A 21,214-nucleotide genomic window follows, 5' to 3' on the forward strand; every position below is an offset into this window, starting at 1 on the left:
CTTGATTAAGTATGTCATTCAGGATATGGAATTCACAGCCTAATCGGTCTCCTCTTTCTCTTTGTCTTTCCATAGCTGTTCTATCACTTGCAAAGGGAGCGATGCTTTCTGGAGCCACGCGCGCGGTTCTATGCAGCCGAGATTGCAAGCGCCTTGGGGTACCTGCACTCGCTGAACATCGTGTACCGAGACCTGAAGCCAGAGAACATTCTCTTGGATTCACAAGGACACATAATCCTGACTGACTTCGGCCTGTGCAAAGAGAACATAGAACCCAATGGAACAACATCAACATTCTGTGGAACACCCGAGGTAAACGCTGTGCACTTTTATTGGTAGACAACGGCTGCTTTCAAACAATGCCATTGCATTTGCAGTCGATAAGCGAACTCGTCTTGATGTTTCTCTATTTGTCTTGCAGTATTTGGCACCGGAGGTGTTACACAAGCAGCCGTATGACCGGACGGTGGACTGGTGGTGTTTGGGTGCAGTGCTGTATGAAATGTTATATGGCCTGGTGAGTTATTTCAGCAAAATAAATGCACTTCATGGCTAAATCGAATGTATTGAAGTAATTAGCTAACTTAACTGAATTGGAACTGACTGTTTTTATGGTTTCTCCACAGCCTCCGTTCTACAGCCGTAACACGGCGGAAATGTACGACAACATCTTGAACAAGCCACTGCAGCTCAAACCCAACATATCCAACGCTGCCAGACACCTGCTGGAAGGCCTGCTGCAAAAAGACCGAACCAAGAGACTGGGCTTCACTGATGACTTTGTAAGTGTGTTTGAAATTTAGCAAAGTCTTTGCCTGATTATATCAAATAGCAGTTTGTTGCTCATATCTAATGTATCTTCTATTTCACTTTTGTAGACTGAGATCAAGAACCACATGTTCTTCTCTCCCATAAACTGGGATGATCTAAACGCCAAGAAGCTGACGCCGCCCTTCAACCCTAACGTGGTACGTTCCACCGCTCTTCTTGGCTGACTGTGGGTTATGACCACATTGCACTGGTTCTTAGAGATAAGAAGGTCCTAGTCATGCTGGCATCATTTGTGATAAGAAAACGCGCAGTTAAAATCCAGCAATGCAAGTTTTGCAACTTCTAATCAATTTATTGCAATGCCATTTTGTTGTTTCAGACGGGGCCTAATGACTTGCGACACTTCGACCCCGAGTTCACGGACGAGCCGGTGCCAAATTCAATCGGCTGCTCTCCGGACAGCGCTCTAGTCACAGCCAGCATCACGGAGGCAGGCGAGGCTTTCCTGGGATTCTCTTACGCCCCTGCCATGGATTCCTACCTGTAGCCCGTCGAAGCAGAAACCTCATCCTATAGACTTTGACCTGTAGCTCATTACCATGGAAACACTGTCCCATGGATTCACACCTGTAGTGCATCACTATGAGAAAAGAAACCCCGTCTCATTTCCCTGCCTCCAGATAGGGGGCATTTGCACATGACATATGGCAGCTCATAAGGCCTTTGTTTAAAGGCCTGAGTTTTACACATTAAAAGAAGACTTGTCATCTTCATCGTCTGCATCCAAACGCACGATTTCTCCTCCGCTTTCACCCCAGGTTGTGTCAGACAGACAGATGGGGAAAAGGAACGAGAGAAGATTGATGCTAATGGACGTCGGTTATGTACTTTTCCTTTCTTGAGATTTATTTCCAACTTTTATAGGATTGTTTGTGCTAGACTTCATTGTTTTGGATGGATTGAATGTGTGTGTAATGTGTATGTGCCTTCATTTTAACACCCCTTCACACATGTTTGTTTAATCTAAACCATGTGATCTGGCATGTCAGTCCGTGTCAGATACAGTACAGTCAACATGACGCTAAAACCACTAAAATATATCAGCATCTGATGTTTCTGTGATCTTTCAGTTACGCGTCTGGGATCAGGGTGCACATTTATCTTTCTAATTTAAAGAGCACTTGCTTTTTTTTTCTTTTTTTTTTTTTGTTCTTTTGACTTGAGCGGAAGGTGCTAGAGGAATGTGCTGCTGGTGTTTGTCGATACGCACCTGGACCAAGGAATACGACGTCTCTGTCCCTCCTTAGTCTTCCTAGGATGTACAGTAATCGTAACAGCTCAGAAATGGGCCAGTTTGTCTGAACATCACATTCCATTGAATAAGACTGTAAAGGTTATTTAAGTTTGTTTGTACATTTTAAGGTCTATGTATTAGTTTTAATGTATATGGAACAAAAACCTAATGTATGCTTATATGTAACTATAAATGTACTGTAAAATTGTAAAATGTTTGAATCGTGTGACCTTGTTTGGTTCGCAATAAAACTTTATGGTTATTTTTCCCCAAAAACGATCTTTGTGTTTTCCTGTAGAAGACAATAGGTAGATGAAACTATAACACTGGGACATATAATTTAAGAGTGTAAAGCAAAAATGAAACGTCATTGGTTACCTCAGCTGATCAAAGGTCTCTTTTAGTACAGTGTTGTGCGTCACAGTCTTTCTTTCACAACCCAGCGCTCACGCCACCCCTGCACATTCTTTAACCAAGCATCATTTTAATTTCTCTGGCAGCTGTCAATGTTTGCATTTATTAACTGTGGCTCCTGGAACTGCTTTTCTGAGACCCGGTGTAATGGTCTGAGCAAGTTCAACAGAAACGCGGCCTTAAATTAGGTCACGCATCAGCGAAATGACTGGTAGTTTGTTAAAAGTAAACCTGACCTGAGCATTGCTTACGTAAAAGAGATTTTAGAGACATCCTATGCAAGATACACAGGGAACTATTAGCTGTAAAGATGCTTTGGCTCTGCAGGCCAACATGGCTATGTGACCGTGATAATGAAAGGTTACTAAATATAACACTTATCAATAACATGCAAATATGTGGTATCATAAAATCTTACAATAGAAATTTTGGGGAACAACAATGCATTGTACTACAATGGGTCGTTCTGAAGAGCATGAATTCAAGCATGATATGCTGATAGGATGCACCTTTGCAATAAGTCACTTTGTGAAATTAGATATTCCATGGGCAACTTTAAGTGATATTCTAGGAAAGTGGAAGCGTTTAGGAAGAACGGCAACTCAGACACAAAGTGGAAAAGCACGTAAAGTCACGAGTGCTGAGGTGCATGGTGCGTAAAAGTCGCCAATGCTCTGCTGATTCCAAACTTCCACTGGCATTAATATCAGCACAAAAACTGTGTGGCGGGAGCTTCATGGAATGGGTTTCCATGGCTCAGCAGATGCATGCAAACCTCACAGCGCAAAGTACAATGCCAAGCGTCGGGTGGAGTGGTGTAAAGCACACAGTCACTGGACTCTGGAGCAGTGGAAACATGTTCTGTGGAGGGATGAATCATGCTTCTCTGTTTGGCGAGTCTGGGTTTGGCGGATGCCAGGAGAACGTTGCATGTCTTACTGCATTGTGCATGGTGTGGAGGGTAATAGTATAAGGCTGTTTTTCAGGGGTCAGGATAGGACCCTTACTTCCGGTGAAAGGAATTTTTAATGCTTCAGCATACCAAGACATTTTGGAAGACTTGGGGAAGACCCTTTCTACCAAGACTGCGCCCCAGTGCACAAAGCAATGTCCATAAAGACCAACTCAATATGTATTTAGAATGCAATGTCATTAAAGTCCCTTTTGATGTGATGGTCAGGGGTCAGTTGCACAAACATTATGTTACAGTAAGACAGTAATACTAATACTAATACTAATACTCGTAAGATCTTTTATTACCCACTAGCAGTTAGTCAAGGGGCAGTCATTCTTACTTATCCATATCAAATTATAATAGTCTACATCTTTATTTAATTGATTTCAAAAAGTTATGAACAGTATTAAAGAAAACTCTGTAAACTTTATAAAATTGATGTCTAACTTGGTTTATGCAACAGGCAGGTGTCCCATGATCTTTTCGAGATATAGTGTAGATGATTAGATAGATAGATAGATAGATAGATAGATAGATAGATAGATAGATAGATAGATAGATAGATAGATAGATAGATAGATAGATAGATAGATAGATAGATAGATAGATAGATAGATAGACAATCTGATATCTCTTGTCTGCTAGCGCCCCCCAGTGTTGCTTTTAAAAAGTGACCACATTTGTTGTGCATGATCTGAAGATTGATACATACATGCAAATATACACATAATAAAGTATAAACTTTTTATTTCTGTTTACTTTCAGATTTGTGTTCCATCAATGGGTTTGCATTTGCTTTGGGTTTTCCATCACGTAGGGAAGTTTGTATTTATTTATTTTTTAATTGACAATGATTGTAATGGTTTGTAAAGATGTTCACCTGTCCTGTCAATTTTAGGAAGAAAAAAAAAATCTAGTCAAAAAAATAGTTTGTGTGCCGTTGAACTTGTCACTCTTTCATGTAATTGCAGTTCTCTGGCCAGTAGATGGCACTAAATCATCAAGATAAGCTATTCTGGAAATGACAGGGTTTTTTTCACCGAAAATAAAACATGCCTATGACCTGGGATGGTGCTATTGTTCTCGAAAACATGGCTTGTGAATTTAGCACTGCAGTATATAATGTCTATGTGTCTATATATATATATATATAGCTGCTACTCAGCAACTCACACACCACAGCAAATGACATACAGTGTCTTATGACTCAACTCAGTTTATCTGTGACAGCAGACCGACATATTACATGTCGATTTCAAACCACAAATTAACTTTCAATCAGATTAAACATAATGTGTTTATTCTTACATACATTATGTGGATTATATGTTTAGATATTATTATAACCTATTAATTATGTAATGAGATTATAAACAGTTAATTATATGTGAATGTAAGTACATTTGGCCACTTGATGGTTAATTTCATGGTAGATTTATATTCTAATGTAGTAGTGTAAATTATTAGCTGGAATAGCATTTGCACCTAGGCTAAATAAATGATCATGAAGGCTATTCAGTTATCAAGTGTCATTATGCCTATATATTCCAGGTGGGCCGGTTGCATAAATAGCCATTATGTTAAGACTGTGTCTTAAGTACTATGTATGGCCAACTAGTGTGGAGTCAAGGAGCAACCAGTCTTACTTTATTGTATCAAATTAGACCAATCTACGTTTTTATACAACTGACTTGAAACAGTTATGAACAATCGTAACCCTTGTGCATCAATTTAAAAAAGTTACACATAGGCCTAGGTCCATGGTGGACAAAAATGTCTGTGTCAAAAAACTGTCATAAATTTTAAGCTTGGGAGCACAGACTTCAGTTTGGTTTCATTTTAAAGAAGACCCTTGGCAGATTATTGCTGAAGTAAAGAAAAATTAATAAGTAAATCCCCCAAAAAGTTATATAGGTTTAAGTTTATGAAATTTATTTATGAATAAGTTGTGATCCAAATTTGAGGTTTGGTATCTCAAAAAAAATTAGCTTTCAAAAAATGACAAAAATGTCCATAAGGATGCACAAGAAAGAAATGTGATGACTAAGTAGTAAGACTAGTCTTAGCCTGGGGCCAGTTGCATAGACGGCTAAGACTAGTCTTACAAGTTAGTCATAAAATGTTTTCTTTAAGACTGTTCATAACTAGGCCTATCATTAAAACGTAGATTGGTCTAATTTTGATCATGAATTTGAAAAGTAAGACTGGTTACCTCTAACTAGGCTACAACTAGTTGTTCCTACTTGTTCTTAAGACAGTCTTAACGGCTATGTTTATGCAACTGGCCTTCGATATTGGTGGGGAAAAAAATGGAAAAACTAGTATAAAATGACCAACATAAAAAAACTTGAGGCGGTAGCCGGTGAACTCTAACGAAACCTCAGAGGAAATCAGTCAACAGAGGGAATGTAAATGCAGTCAGCTATCTTATTCAAATACACAGTTGATGAGAAGTTCGACTCAAAAAACTGGTTCGAAACCATCAATGCGACGATTACGTAAGAAATTGGTCCATGACACTTTGCATGCGTGTTGATAAAGCATCGAGTCATCATCATAACCATGGCATACGTAGGCTAGGCTATTTTATAACATTTGCTATGGCCTAAACTTTGACGCACGTACGCTATTACGTTGATTTAGAGGTAAAAAGCCGTTTGTTTTTGTGGAAGCATTAGCCTATGACTTTAACTAATTTTTCTTCTTCAAACTGTTCCTCTACCTGAGATGATCTGAAAGAGGAAATTAACAATTCTTGGTCCCAGGCCAGAACATTTTTGGAATAATTAGTTTATGGTAAAAAAAAGAAAAGAAAAAGAACCTACGAGAACGTTCGTGTGGTTCCCAAAATAACCAAACAGACCGGGACCGTTCTGTTTTGCTCACTTTGCTGGGATTAGGCCTACGCGAGTTCCAGATTTCAGCAGATGTTCTAGCCTACGCCACGGTAACGTATCTGATTTTATATCTGGTATCTGGTAACTTTGCGCAAATCGAGTTAGGGCAATACCCCGTTAGTGATATTGATTTTAACTGCACTTTTTGTGACATTTGCCCTGAAACTGTTTTTCTGTAAATAAAAACAAAAACAAAAAAAACATCCTAAACCGTAAAATGACTGTAAAAACAACAACTCATATTTAAATAGCTCATAGTTATAGTTCAAATACCGGTTTTGACAAACAAATGAATAAATAAATAAACCGTGCTCATTTCAGCCTTTAAGAAAAAGGATGAGTCAAAAATATGGATGAAATTTTGCTGTGGACTGGATGAAAATGCAAATTCACTCCAATAAGGGGCGTTTATGGAACAGCAGAAATATAACAGTTACCCTGGTAACCCATGTATACAAAAAGCAGCTGGGCTTAGAATGGCGAATTTCATGATTTTTGAACCGGTTCATTGATTCATAGAAAAGATTCAATCTAAAGGAACTGAACACCGACTCCTGAAAAAACCGGGCATCGCAACAGCTGCTGACAACATGCGTTCGTATAGTGTGTGGGTCACCACCACATCGTTAAGTCCAAACCATTATGTAAAAAAAAATAATGTCATAGTTTAATAATGGATCCTTTATTAACACAGACCAGTCAGAGCTGCTTAGTTCTTCAACCCCTTCTGCTTACTTGACACTTTCAGTCTCGCTGTTTTGCATTGGTTAATGTAGGCGGAGTTTAAGTCACTGCTTCCAAAACAAGAAACGTGTATCGACACAAGGACAGAGAAGTTACTGCCTGCCACCCAGGAGGAGAGACGAAGAGCTGCAATGATTTCATAGACAGCAGTCCCCATTTTTGATGTTAAAGAGGTAACGGACGCATTAACACGCGAATGCTCTGTTTGAATGATAGTGAGCTTTTACTTGTTGATCTGTGCCTAGAGCAATGGCATTGAGAAATCCAAGATGGTCAATGGCTGTACATTCCTGTTTGGGACATGCTGTAACAAATGTGTTAAGAGCAGTCATTTTAAGTGATGCATGTTGTGCTGCTCTCATTGGTGGCTTTGTTAGTCAGTATGAGCTTCCATGAACTAGAGAACCAGTTAGTGTTTTTTAGGAGTTCAATTGTTATTTGCATGCTGATTTGGAGATATATTTAATTGCAGATCTTTTTAATAAGAGACAGACTATGTTTGAAAAGTTTCTATTGGTTTAATCCTGAATTAATATCTCCAGTGTTGTGAATGTGTCATGGTAAATAAGTTTCCTCAGTATCCTTTTTCATTGCTAATATTATTGCTGATGATGATGCACGATCACCAAATATTTATTATGAACCTATTGTTAAATAATATTGTTTTTTTTACTGTCCACCTACTGTAGTTGCACCACAACCCTTGAAGAACATGGAAGCATCTGAAGAGTCCATAAGAATGACTTCTGACCCCCAGAGAAAAACATTTCTACAGAGTCCAGATACACACATACATCTAGAGAAAAGCCCATCTGCAAAATCAGGTAAGTATTCCTTATAACAGTTAACAGAAGAAGAAAAATTATTCAAATGTTTTTTAATGTCAAAGTCTGTGTATCCATTCAAACTTTACTAAAAACAGATCTGTCACATGGCAAAATTGAAATTCATCCATCCTTGAAATTTTCAAATTTCCTGTTTTTTTTATATTTATGATTTGTTTGGTAATCTGTTAGAATTAGAAATCTTTCACATGTAAGTATTTGTTTCATAATTTGTTTGTAAATGATAAGATGCACTAGAACATGTTGACTTAGTTGTGCAACAGTTATGTAATCCAAATCATAACTAATGGAACCCCATTGTCACTGTACATATCTTGCGACAGCTGTGATGTTGTAATCAATCAGTCATATATAGTCAAATAATTATAGTTTGATAGTCAGTTAGCTAATTATTAGTGTGCATTTATCCAGAAGGATTATAGAGTCTGCAATAAAGCAATTCATATGCTTGCTAGAGCTGACTGTATGTTTGTAGGACATTATGAAACAAACCTCATGAACGAAAGCGATGTGTTTGAGGATAGGGATTGCAGCAAACACAATCAGTCAAGTGATTCTGTGATGATTTTTGTGACATATTGTAACATCCCATATTCATGGCTTATTTTGATTGTATACTGGCACTGTTGAATCTATTAGGTAATTTGAGAGTCATATTAATGTATTTAAATATTGTACTTTTCGGTGCAATCTTTTTAAAATGTCCTCCTCTCTCTGTCTCTCTGTAGGTAATGGTGCAGCGCTGGTGTTGTGTTCTGTGTCTGTGGCCTGCCTGAGTGGGTTGATGATGGGTTATGAGATGAGTCTGATATCAGGAGCTTTGCTTCAACTCAGGGATGCTTTGACTCTCTCCTGCCCGGAGCAAGAGCAAGTCGTCGGGTCTCTTCTGTTTGGAGCTTTCCTTCTCTCTCTGGGTGGCGGCACCATCCTCGACCGTTACGGACGGCGGTTCTCTATCATCCTCACAGCGCTGCTGTGTGTGGTGGGCACAGTTCTGAGTGTGTGTGTGGTGTCATTTTGGGCGCTAGTTGTCGGGCGGATGTTGGTCGGCATGGCGGTAGCGCTGTCAGGCACAGCGTCTTGCCTGTATGCGGCGGAAGTGGCACCGGCCACCTGGCGTGGACGGTGTGTGTGTGTATATGAGTTAATGGTAGTTTTAGGGATGCTGTTGGGTTTTGGACTGAGTTGGGCATTCGCAGGTGTCCCGAATGGATGGAGGTTTACGTTCGCTGGCGTACTGCTCCCTGCTTTGCTGCAAGCCAGCATCATGCCGCTGTTGCCGCAGAGTCCGCGCTTTTTGCTAGCCCAACAGCGTGAGAAGGAGGCTCACGCCACTCTCCTCCGTCTCCGTGCTGGGATCGAAGGGGTAGATGCGGTGGAGGACGAACTTCGGGCGATTCGCATGGCACTGGGGGCGGAGCGCCAGCACGGCTTCCTGGACCTCTTCCGTTCCTGTGACAACATGCTTCAGAGACTACTTGTTGGCGCTGCGCTGGTTTTCTTGCAGCAGGCTACGGGACAGCCCAACATTTTGGCATACGCGTCAACTGTTCTCAGCAGCGTGGGCTTCCATGGGAACGAGGCAGCGACTCTTGCGTCCACAGGGTTTGGCGTGGTTAAAGTGGGCGGGACCATTCCTGCAGTCTTTCTAGTGGACAAAGTGGGGCCTAAAGCCCTTCTGTGTGTTGGAGCCGTCATTATGACGTTGTCAACTGCAACACTGGGGGCTGTTACTATGCAGAGCCGCACACATGTTTCAAGTCTATGCAAAGGCCCCATAAATAAAGCAAACCTCACGGTACTTGGGATGGGAGATGAGACTGATATCCAGACAAACACTCCAGTGGGCTTATACCAGCCTTCTGATTATGAACTTCAAACCAAGCACAAATCAGATCCTTTCCACACTAGCATTAATGACACTAAGGGCCATTGGATTTTAAACTACACTTATGATCACAGAACAGCATTGATCGAACCTGCTGAGGGTTCTTCAAAAATTGCTCTTCAATCTCTTCATGTTAATGAGGTGTCGCCCTCTCTAAAATGGATCTCGCTGGTCAGCCTGCTGGTGTATGTAGCTGGATTCTCCATCAGCTTGGGACCAAGTAAGTGACCATTCCTGTTAAGTGACATTCATGTTAAAGGGTTAGTTCACCCAAACAATTACCCCTTTTTTTACTCACTCTGAAGCCATCCTAGGTGTATATGACATTCCTCTTTAAGACTTTCGTCTTCAAATTATCTCCAGCCATTCATTCTCATTATAAAGCATGGAAGAGCCAGGACATTTTTTAATATAACTCCGACTGTATTCGTCTGACAGAAGAATGTCATATACACCCAAGGATGGCTTCAGGGTGAGTAAATCATGGGGTAATTTTCATTTTTGGGTGAACTATCCCTTTAAAAGGATAATACACCTGAAAAAAAAACAATTCTGTCATCTTTTAATCATCCTCATGTCATTCCAAACTAATAAGATCGTCTGTGGATTGCAAAAGGGAAAATTCAGATTTGTGAATGAATCATTCAGACCAATTCATTAAAAAAAAGTTCAACCTCAAGAGAGGGATTTGTTCATGAATTGCACAACCCTACTACTCTCATCTCTTAACTGTTGTGAACGGATCATTGAATCAGTGAGTTGAAACTCAAGAATCATATCAAACCCGATTTGTTATCATTCAGACTGATTTCTTGAAAAGTTCAACCCCAATAGAATGATTCATTCATGAATTGGACATCGCTACTACTCTCATCTCTTAACTGCTGTGACCGGATCATTGAATCAGTGAGTTGAACTTGAGAACTGGATCAGCTCAATTTGTGAACGAATCATTCAAACCGATTCATTAAAAAGAGGGATTCTGTTATGGAGCTTCACAGTCACAATTCACTTCCATTACAATATATTGAAAAGAGTTGGGATATTCTTCAAAACTGTTTCTTTTGTGTTCTATAGAAGAAAAGAAGTCATATAGGTTTGGAAAAACAGGAGATTGAGTAAAAGATTTTTTCATAAAAAAAAATATTTTATCGTTTTTTTTAACTATTCTTTTAATTATGCATTTCTGTGAAAAGCTTATGTTGCACATTTCAACTTTTAATAAGCTGTTCTTTGATTCTCTCACTTTTTAACCAAATGTATTTCTGCCTGTGTAATCATCTTTCTCCAGTGGTTCATGTGGTTTTGAGTGCGATCTTCCCGACTGGCATCCGTGGAAAGGCTGTGTCCGTCATCTCTGCTTTTAACTGGGCCACAAATTTACTCATATCAATGACCTTCCTTACCATGACAGGTAACACACACACACACACAGAGGAGCTTATTTACAGATATGAGATCAGTAGGTCATCATGAGCCAGTTATATTGCAGGGTGCAGTCAGTATATTTATCAGTATCCAGCTTCTGATGGTCATCCAATAAAACCATGAAGATTTAGGCTTTATTTCTCAATTTAGATAAGTGGCTAATTGGTCCTTTCTCATAGGGTCCCAGCAGTTGCTGATTTGATGCTTTTTTACTCTGTGACCTTGTTCTGACACTACGAGGAGGAAAATATTATAATTAGTGAGCATCACTATTATTTTTCTCATACTTATATTTAGTGGTTTGTTCAAATGCGTAAGCCTAAGTATTACATTTTAATATGAAACCTGTCCCTTATTAACATGACTACAGACATAAATGTCCTTAAATTTCAAATAGAGTCTGACAAAGACACCATAATATTGTCCCTTCAGGAGTTGTGTAAGAGTTCATTTAGCCATAGATCATTAACTACTGTAACAAGGTAAAAAGTGTTGTTTTGATTCAAGTTACTAATCTGGAAAAACAGTGGATCAATTATTAATGTTAGAATGTAACCCATCATGTTGTTCCCATAGCCTTCAAGCATTGCTTAGATAGATAGATAGATAGATGGATGGATAGATAGATAGATAGATAGATAGATAGATAGATAGATAGATAGATAGATAGATAGATAGATAGATAGATAGATAGATAGATAGATAGATTTAGCAAATGTCTTGATAATATCACACTTTTTCTTACATAGTATCAATAAGTTAAAGCGATAATTCACCCCAAAATGAAAATTTTGTCATAATTTACTCACCCTCAAGTTGTCCCAAACCTATATGAGTTTCTTTCTTCTGTTGAACACAAAATATATTTTGAAGAATGTTGGTAAGCTGACAGTTGACAGTAGCCATTGACTTGCATAGTAGGGAAAAAAATACTATGGAAGTCAATGGCTAATTGTCTGGTTACCGACATTCTTTAAATAATCTTCTTTTGTGTTCAACAGAAGAAAGAAACTCCATATATCATCAGACTGTAGACTAATTTGTATGAAATACTGTTGCTATCATACTCATCATTGAGGACTGTATTAGTTCTCAGAAACTGATCGCTAAGTACGGACTGAGTTAGGATTGTGTGTTTAGAGGCAGTCTGCCAAACATTCATTTGCCACCTGTGGGGATGTTCCTGCAGAGATGGAATGAAAACACAAGAAACAAAAACTTTTCCACAGAACAATAAACGAAAAAAAGTTTTTTGTAGCAGAAAGGAGTGTTTCTTAGTGTCATGTGTTGTGGTTGTAGAGAGGATCGGCCTGCCCACCGTGATCTTCTCCTATGCTGCTATGAGCTTTGTGTTGGTGGTGTTTGTGATTGTATTCGTGCCAGAGACGAAAGGCCGATCACTGGAACAGATCTCTAAGGAACTTGCCATGAAGTGAGTACACACACACAAATGCATTATCATGTTACTTGTTTTCAAATGAAGATAATTAGTGACATCATTAAGGCATCACTTTTATTATTGCTCATTATATGTACCGTAATCAAATTTGCCATTGTAAGACAATATTTTTTTAAATTAATACAATTATAATTATTAAATAATTGAATATATGTTTTATTGTAAATATTAAATCTTAAACCTACATGTAGAATTCAGAATGTTATTAGCGGCACTGGTGGCCGTTAAGTGAACTGCAGCGTTTCAAATGCTATCATCACACACTGTAAAAATCATTTTTTTATTAGTTTCTCAAGATGCCACATCTTTGCACAGCCTCTTTTTGTAAAAAAAAACGCCAAGATTTAAATTCCTGATGGGATCATCTTTCACAAGTTAAAATGTTTTGTGTTTTTGTTTTGTGTATTTATATGTACCGTATTAACGCAATATTACAGGTTTTTAAACTATCGTAAATTTGTAATGTTATGTTAGCGAAGGCCTCTGCTTGTCTTTCATCTGCGGATGTCTATTGCAGATATAGATATTCATACATGCGTATAACTATGGTGAACACTCTCGAGTGTTCATGGACCGGCTTTGACCGTTCCAATATACCAGAACGGCTTGCGTATAGCGGCCCGTAGAAAGAGCTGCTAATGAGGAATCTATGTGTATATATATATATATATGGTGTAAGCATTCATTTCCAGAAGAGAGGTACTCAGGAGCGTGCGTAGCGGTCACATGCTTTTGATTTTCCCAGCAAAAACGCCACGAGTCCTTCATATAAAAATCCCTTTTATTATGTTATAATCAGTTATAACCTGATATATTAAAGGCCCAGCTAAATATGACATTTATTATAATGGGTTTATGTGAAGATTGTTTTAAGTTCACTTAAATTAAAAGTTTTTATATTTTTAAAAGCCTAATAAATGTTAAAATCGACAGCTTTCAATTATACCGTAATGTTGAATGGCTAAAATCAATGGCTAAAATTGCATCAGTATCGGGGATACTGGCCTTCATTCATAAAAAGATGTCATTAAACAAATATTTAAAATATACTGTCTTCTTTATGTTGTTTGTACATTCATTTGGAGATAAATGTGAAATTATTACAATATAGAGATACATTAAATTATTTAATGTTAGGTGCGATTAATCACGATTAATTACAGAAAACACTAATAATTGTTTTTATTAAATTAAACATTCCCATAGTTTTACAAAGAAGTGTGAGAATATCCAGAATATCAAACACATTTTTTCAGCAACCTGTTCTATACCAGGTACACACCCCTTTCAGATACATATTTGGAAACATATTTGCAAGATGTGAGAATCAAAAAACATTCTTTTTACGATGCTTGGCATTTGCCCCACTCTGCATGCATCAGGGAAGTTATGTTCTAAAGTGCATCACGTAGCGATTAGACACGTGTCCTGTTTTGTAGGAATCACCTGAGCAGCACACTGCTGTGTCATAGAAGAAAACACGAGACTGCAGCACAGCCCTCACTGGAGGAAAAAGCTCTTGCAACCGTTTGACTTTTTACCTAGATGAAGAGTGGAAGAGCACAAGGATATTTGCAAGCAACACATTGTTCTCTGTGCCGTCGGACAACTTGCAGGACGGCCAAATCTGTGACTACACTGATCTACTGTGTAGAAGAGATATGACTAATTAATGCTGTCATGTCGTCATGAAAGCAAACATTTTTGCTTAAGCCTTCCCGTGGCACGATGGGTCAGTTGAGATTAATTTAATATGTCAATCTGATTTATTTGTATTACATTTTAAAAAGCATTGTAAGTAGTTTTGGACTTGGAGCTTTTATAACTCACTGTTATGAAATGTTTTGGAAGCTGTGCGTGTGCAGTCATGACTATACTCATGCCATGTCAAGTTAAAGGCCTATCAGTATTTGTGTGCTGAGCACCACCATAGACATCACTGATACGAGATGCCTTCATGCCATCAGATTACACAAGCAATATGTATTATTACAAAATGGAATTTGGTTAATTTAAAAAATATATGTGATTTTAGTAAAATAAAAAGTGTCCCGCTCCATCATTTATGCATTAATACATATGCATTAAATACATTTCTGGAAGAATTAGCTTTAAACACATTTTCTAATTATAAATCGTTAAATAAAAAAATGCATGTAAATATAGTTTCGATTGTAGCAAAAAAAAAAAAAAATTCAGAACTAGTGAGTTTAGTAAATTGATTTTCTTGTGGTATTTGTGACTTGTTTACATGGCGTTTTATTGAGTAGATATGCAGGACTTGGGCCTAAATATGAGTATAATGCTGGTATATTCCTCTTGGCAAGACACAGACACACAAAAATGAGTGACAATTATGACTTAATATAGGGGTTATTTTTTATTTTGTTTATTATAAAATACAAAAGTTTTCACATATTACATAAACATATGGACCAAAGATTCCTTAACAACCCAGAGTGTTCTTGTCCACAGCATACAACAGATATACATCTCCTGCTGTTTAAATGTGAAGTGTTTGCCCTTTAACCTCTTGCTTCTGACTTAAAATATCATTAAATGAGCCGCGAAGACATCGCTAGAATCAATTTAGTTTAAAATTTCAAAGAAGTTTCAGTAAAATGTAATCTTTAAATGTCACTGCCTGCCAGTTTTTACTTTGGTGTCCATGCATTATAATACAGTTAATTCAAGTGTTTATAACTACACAATGCCAGCAACACAATGTCAATGCACTAATGGTCCTCTTCTGAGCTTTAAGAGGTCGTCTGTAATTGCCATGGGGTCAGAACACCGGTCAACGTTCAAAGGCATGACTCTGAAAACACACGACCTAGACCCGCTTGGACGTGAAAATGGCAAAAGCTGCCTTGGAGACACATACAGTACAACAGTTACAAGCCTTAAAACATTCAATGATAAGGTGCTTTTAATTTCAAACTGGTGCCTACGTGTGTGTGTGTGTGTGGTTTATGACAGTGTTTTTCGACACTCAAACAGAAGAGGATAAATCTGCTCCACGGCAGATGCCACAGTCTGAACATCTGGTCCTAGAGAGAGGGGAAATGGTCATTAACAATAAGATCCAACATTAGTTCTTTATGATAAACACAAGAAAGCAGGTGGTCGCATTCATTATTCACAATCTAAATTATGTAAATGTTAACACGAAAAAATCATCAAATTATTCTCAAACACCAATTTGAAACAACTCAAACAATGCAAAAATATTAATAACTAAAAAATGCAATATTTTAAAAAAAAGTTTTTAAAAGACAAACTCTTGCTGAAATGTTTTATAAATATTAAGATAAAATATTAAGTAAAAAATCTTATAAATAAATAAAATGTAGCTGAATATATTAATGTAATTTAAATGATACCTTCTGCGTGTATAACAACATTTAGTCTCTAGTGAATAAAAATATTGATTCAAGACTCCAGAGCCTCATTGTAGCTCACAGCATTATGTTTGGTCATTTGCAGACCTTCATAGTCTGCATAGCATGAATCCTGCGGACTGTCTTTAATATACTGTGGCTAAATAATCTAGGAATAATCCTTCAAATATGTGACTAATGCAATAATCTGTATGAGCTCTATCGAGGCCTGCACTGAGAAGGTGAGAATTCACTGAGAAGTCATTACATACCGAGGGCTGGCATTGTATTACAGTTTTTCTCAAATGCTAAAACACATTTCACAAACGTTTCCTCCATGTTCCCCAATGTCTAAACACAACACCCTTTTCTAAAGCTACATAAACACAACCACACCTTCTCACTTCAAAACTCAAACTTTCACACCAAAAGAGCAGCTCGAAGCTTTCAAAAATGTAAACACTATACACATCATTACACACTACAGCAAAACAAGTGAAAACACGATGCTCAATTTGTGAGAAGGTTCTTTGTTTCATAACTGCCAATGCATATTTTTAGAAACTTTACAGTAATGGATCTTCTTAGATCTCTGCAGAGGATTAGGCATTTAGATTTGTGAGTTTCACATCAAAAGTATAAATCTATAGTAAATTCTGCATGTACACTACTGTAACACAACTCAATGCAAAAACAGAATCTATTGCACACAACAGTACTCTTGAAAACATGATCAGGGTGTGAACTTTTTTTATTTACTTTATTCACACCACACACACATCACAATCACTGTGCGGCATCATGTCGCTGAGCTGCATCGGGCCACATCACCTCATCCACATCGCAGGCAATATTGTCTCTTGCCAGGCACCGCGGGAAAAACGCCCTGGAATGGCGAATCCATCCTTGGAAGGCCTCCACTGGGATGTCAACACAGGCCAGCTCCATTGCCCTTAGGAGGTTCTCTCTAGTGTGTATGGTTGTCTGTCATGAACCTTCCATCTCCACGATGAGAAGAACTCCTCTAGGGTTCAGGAAAGGGGAGTAGGGTGGCAGACAGACGTTTAAAAAGTGGTTACTGTTGGGGGTGAACCACTCTCTGATTTGGTTTGTTCTGTGGAAGCGTACATTGTCCCAAATGATCACATAAATGTGATGTGCGGGCCCAGGATGGTGTTGTTGGCTGTCCAGGAGGATGTCTTTTAGCTCCTCTAGAAAGGGGAGGAGACGTTGGGTGTTGTAAGACCCAAGGACAGCACGCCGGTGGACAAGCCCCTCCAAACCCATGGCCGCACAAAGAGTAATATTACCCCCCATTGGACAGGAACCTCAGTGATGGCTCTTTGGCCAATGATGTTACGGCCTCTTTGCCTTCGTCTCTGTAGGTTAAAGCCAGCCTCATCCAGGAAGAGTTCTTTTTTTTTTGAGGTCCCCTCGAAAACGAGATGTTACATCTCAAGGGGTTTTCCTCTTAACAATAAATTCAAATTCAATTTAAAAAAATACAATGACATGGTCAATGACTGTTGCTCGCATCTCGTCCGTAATGATGGTGCGAGGTTGTCTTGGTCTCCCTCCAGGACCTTCTCCTCTCCCTTGTTGGCCTGCTCCTCTTCTTCCATGGCCAGCTCTTCTCCCTCCTCTGACTCAAATTCCTCTTCCCCTGACTCTGCCTTCATCCATTGTGTTTGTTTGAAATCTTCAGCAAACTGTGCACTCTGAACTTGCTTTTATACATGTGGTCACAGCATTAGCAACAAGCGTCTTCAATTTTGAGTCGTTGTGTGTAATGAATGACGCCAGGTGTGTTCTTTGTGTTCAAATATTGCTGACTGTGGCAAGCATTTTGCATCACATGAGCTTTCATTTGAGAATATGAGCAGAGTTCTTTTGCAACTTGTGTTTTAGCAAGGAGAACGGAGGATTGTGTTTTGTGAATTGTGTCTTCATGTGAAATGTGTTTATGATATTGGAAAATGATGGCTAGATTTAGTAAAAGTGTTTAGACAACTGGTCATTTGGTTTAGAGGATTGGCTTTTGTGTTTTAGCATTTGAGAAAAACTGTAAAAGGATCTTCAACTGTCTAGATTTTCAGACAAAACCCTGATTACGGTAGATAAAATGAAACCGAGTGAAAGGTGTGTGAGTGATTTACCTGTAACAGTGATACTGCCTGTGGAAAACACCTGCACTGTACTCCTGAGGTTTTTGATTCTGTATGTCGCAGCAGGATGGATCTCAGGTTCATAGCTAAAAATACATACAGACACAAACATAGAGATGAGACCCCTGCAATCCAGCTGCAGGAGAACATGTGAGATTGCTCAATGCGCCGCATACACCATTCCACCACTAGAGAGCACTGTTCCCTTTTTTAGGCCCTTAAGGTTCCTGTGAAGCTGGTGTTAACATCCATCTCTAGCGATCTGATCGCAAGTGGTCAGAGGAGGCACATTAATGTTCACAGCTGGTATTAACAAAATCTCAAATGTGTCTCCTGTGACCACTTGTGACTGAATTTTATTGAGAGGAGGAAGATCTCCAATTTCATCACTACTTTCATCACTTAAGGTTTAAACCTGTATTTTGCACTGACCATTTGTCAGTTCGGCTCAAAACAGATGTATACCAAATCAACAGGCATAAGCACAAAGTGTATGTCTAAGAAGCCAGTCTGTTGTCTCTAAAACTGACCATCATCAACACAAGTGCACCTACTATTAAAAAAACATGGGTATTATGATCAATTGTGTGTGTAGATGGAGAACACCCTGGGACGTCTTACCTGGCGATGGGACGATTATTTTTAGTGAACTCAATGAGACGGATTTGAAAAGGCAGGGAGCACACAGCCAGCACATTGACAACCTTAAACTCCGAGAACCTCACCTGCAGATGAGAGAATACATTTTTAATCATCATTCAGAAGATCTACAAAATGGTCAAGTATGGTATTAATCAATTTAGACACCTTGAATCCAATCTTCTGCAGACAGCGGGCCAAACGGCGAGCACCCAGTTTGGCTTCCTCCTCACTAAACAAAAATAAACATACAAAAAAAATTGACCAACTCACCAAACAAACAGTATCTTAGAAGACAACTTCAATTTTAGAAGTAGCACAAACAACTATCTGCAGTTCTGAGAATTGAAAATTAGATTTTATTGGGACCTTGTTGCTCCAGTGCAAATAATTTTCCCTGATGACCATATAGAGGCAGTGATACGTGGTTTTCTCAGCTTCATCAGGACTTTCTAGAAAAACATCCACAGAACATAAGCAACAACAAGCGTTAATGATTGGCCATATCCTGATTAATACTGCTGATACTGACGATCTCAGGGTGAAAACAGCGCTGATGCCACTTTCCATGAATTGTGTACATGCTAGTGTCCTATTACAACTTTAGACGAACAAAATGTGTTTTTGTATTATGCAAAACTAGTCTAGACATGTTAAACTATTATGTAACAGAACAGGCATGATGGTCTTCACAGAAAAAATAAGTAGGACTCTTCGTACAGCATGGCATCTCATTCTGTTATTCAATTTTCATCTAGCACAATTAATCTCTATTACCTATTGTATGAAAAATGCTCAAACAAACATTTTGTCTTTAATTTATGGGAACACATCTCAAATGTTGGCAGACTATTTGATGAAAACAATTTGTTTCAGGCCCTGTTAATGCAGTTACCAATGGTTTCATGCTAATGTATGTGATCTAAAACATCTGACTGTCTACTTACTCCCACTTCAGGCTTGTAGATGACATTAGTCCCCTCTAGGCCGATGGTACGCAGGTTTAGATGGCACCTGGTTCTGAAGACAGATACGACATTGGTAATGATGATATCAAGCGCCACATCGTTACTGGGTTCCATGGAGCCGCCGTAGATGTTTTAGGCTTGACAACCCCTTTACAGATGCATGTCACGTTACAAAACACAACCTGCAGAACACATAAACATATTGTTGTTTTACATTACATGTAGAATTTAGCTGAATCTAACTTATGAAGTTACATGTCTTAGATGGCGTAACCAAAGGCGTTTAGGTTTAAAACCCACAATAGTGGTGGTGATTCATTAACTAAGACCATTGTCCCCAAAACAAAGGCACTTAACCACAGCTTTTCCATGGAAATTATCCCTGTAATAAATACACTGTAAGTCACTTTGGATAAAAAAAAAACATCTGTTAGTATACAGTAAAGTGGAAAAAGGAACCATGCAAATTTAGCTGCCTACTTAAATAATGCAAATCAGCCAATTAGTTTACATCTTCAACTTTATTTTTAACGTAAAATGAAGGTGCCCCCAAAGCACTGGCACGGAGATCACATGACACAACAATACGCCATGCCATGGTCATATTTTGTTTGATCGCAGCACAATTTATTCCTTCATTCAATAAACACATTTATACAAAGCAACGCATGCAATTCATCAATAGGAGACAATAACATTAAACGTGCATGCTAGCGGTTTTTCAGCTCAAAGAGTAAATAACAGAGCAGCGCTGTTGGAAATAAAACATTGTAGATTAATATCCACGCGAAAGTGATTATTAATAAGGTTTAATAACACAGAGACCTTTAGTTAATTTCTAAATAAATAGCAAACACATTAAGCTAATAAAACTTTCACTTACTTGAGTGATATTGGGCGCTAAAATGGTGTGTCCGATAAAATGTTCAGCTATACTGTGGTAAAACGTTTTTAAAACAATTATATGAATGTTTAAAAATCTATATGAATAAAATGAATGGTTGAGAAAGCATCAAAAGTAAACAAAAGCGTCACCACACATACAACAGTCAACCGGCGATTGTTGTCAAGGATGCCTTAGTTCCTGCGCGAGATGAGAAACTGTCGCTATAGGACGCTACAGCGCCACCAAACGGATGGGAGGAGAACAGCGACATAATTTAAAAGTGTGTAAAGTAGACCATACATTTCCTTCATTACTCACAGACTATTTATAAACATAAACATTATTTATAATTATAATTATTTTATAATTATTTATATTATAAACATATATCTCAAAGCTTGATCGTATTATTGAATTTAATACATAAATTCAAAGGGTTAAAATACCCCCCTCTTAAAGGGATAGATAACTCCAAGTTGTT

General features: G+C 38.3%; 3 protein-coding genes across 8 annotated transcripts in view; 2 read left to right on the forward strand and 1 right to left on the reverse strand.

The window, feature by feature from the left end:
• sgk1 (serum/glucocorticoid regulated kinase 1) overlaps nucleotides 1-2,344 on the forward strand; it is a 29,873-nt gene extending 27,529 nt beyond the window's left edge. For all 5 annotated transcript variants that reach the window (XM_079589228.1, XM_079589229.1, XM_079589232.1 and 2 more), the window contains 5 exons: nucleotides 76-312; nucleotides 422-517; nucleotides 627-782; nucleotides 879-968; nucleotides 1,151-2,344. In XM_079589228.1, coding sequence (XP_079445354.1) covers nucleotides 76-312; nucleotides 422-517; nucleotides 627-782; nucleotides 879-968; nucleotides 1,151-1,318 — 747 coding nt within the window. In that variant the 3' untranslated portion in view covers nucleotides 1,319-2,344. The remainder of the gene's footprint in view (nucleotides 1-75; nucleotides 313-421; nucleotides 518-626; nucleotides 783-878; nucleotides 969-1,150) is intronic.
• Nucleotides 2,345-6,971: 4,627 nt separating this feature from the next.
• Nucleotides 6,972-14,874, forward strand: slc2a12 (solute carrier family 2 member 12). The gene is made up of 6 exons (XM_079587325.1): nucleotides 6,972-7,248; nucleotides 7,765-7,899; nucleotides 8,649-10,028; nucleotides 11,100-11,222; nucleotides 12,536-12,668; nucleotides 14,135-14,874. Exons 2-6 carry the CDS (start codon nucleotides 7,788-7,790, stop codon nucleotides 14,226-14,228), a joined length of 1,842 nt encoding a protein of 613 aa, XP_079443451.1. The 5' UTR covers nucleotides 6,972-7,248; nucleotides 7,765-7,787; the 3' UTR covers nucleotides 14,229-14,874.
• Nucleotides 14,875-15,040: 166 nt separating this feature from the next.
• On the reverse strand, nucleotides 15,041-20,978 carry tbpl1 (TBP-like 1). 2 transcript variants are annotated; one of them, XM_079587327.1, is made up of 8 exons: nucleotides 20,892-20,940; nucleotides 20,731-20,777; nucleotides 19,827-20,029; nucleotides 19,249-19,331; nucleotides 19,048-19,111; nucleotides 18,862-18,965; nucleotides 18,232-18,326; nucleotides 15,041-15,745 (listed from the first exon to the last, which is right to left on the reverse strand). In XM_079587327.1, the coding sequence occupies exons 3-8, from the start codon at nucleotides 19,959-19,961 to the stop codon at nucleotides 15,666-15,668; spliced, it is 561 nt and encodes a 186-aa protein (XP_079443453.1). In that variant the 5' UTR covers nucleotides 19,962-20,029; nucleotides 20,731-20,777; nucleotides 20,892-20,940; the 3' UTR covers nucleotides 15,041-15,665. The 2 variants fall into 2 exon arrangements, with proteins under 2 accessions (XP_079443453.1, XP_079443452.1); XM_079587326.1 differs by having other exon boundaries at nucleotides 20,731-20,978.
• Nucleotides 20,979-21,214: the final 236 nt, after the last annotated feature.

Source organism: Phoxinus phoxinus (genome assembly GCF_949152265.1).
Source record: "Phoxinus phoxinus genome assembly, chromosome: 18".
Taxonomy (NCBI): Eukaryota; Metazoa; Chordata; class Actinopteri; order Cypriniformes; family Leuciscidae; genus Phoxinus; species Phoxinus phoxinus.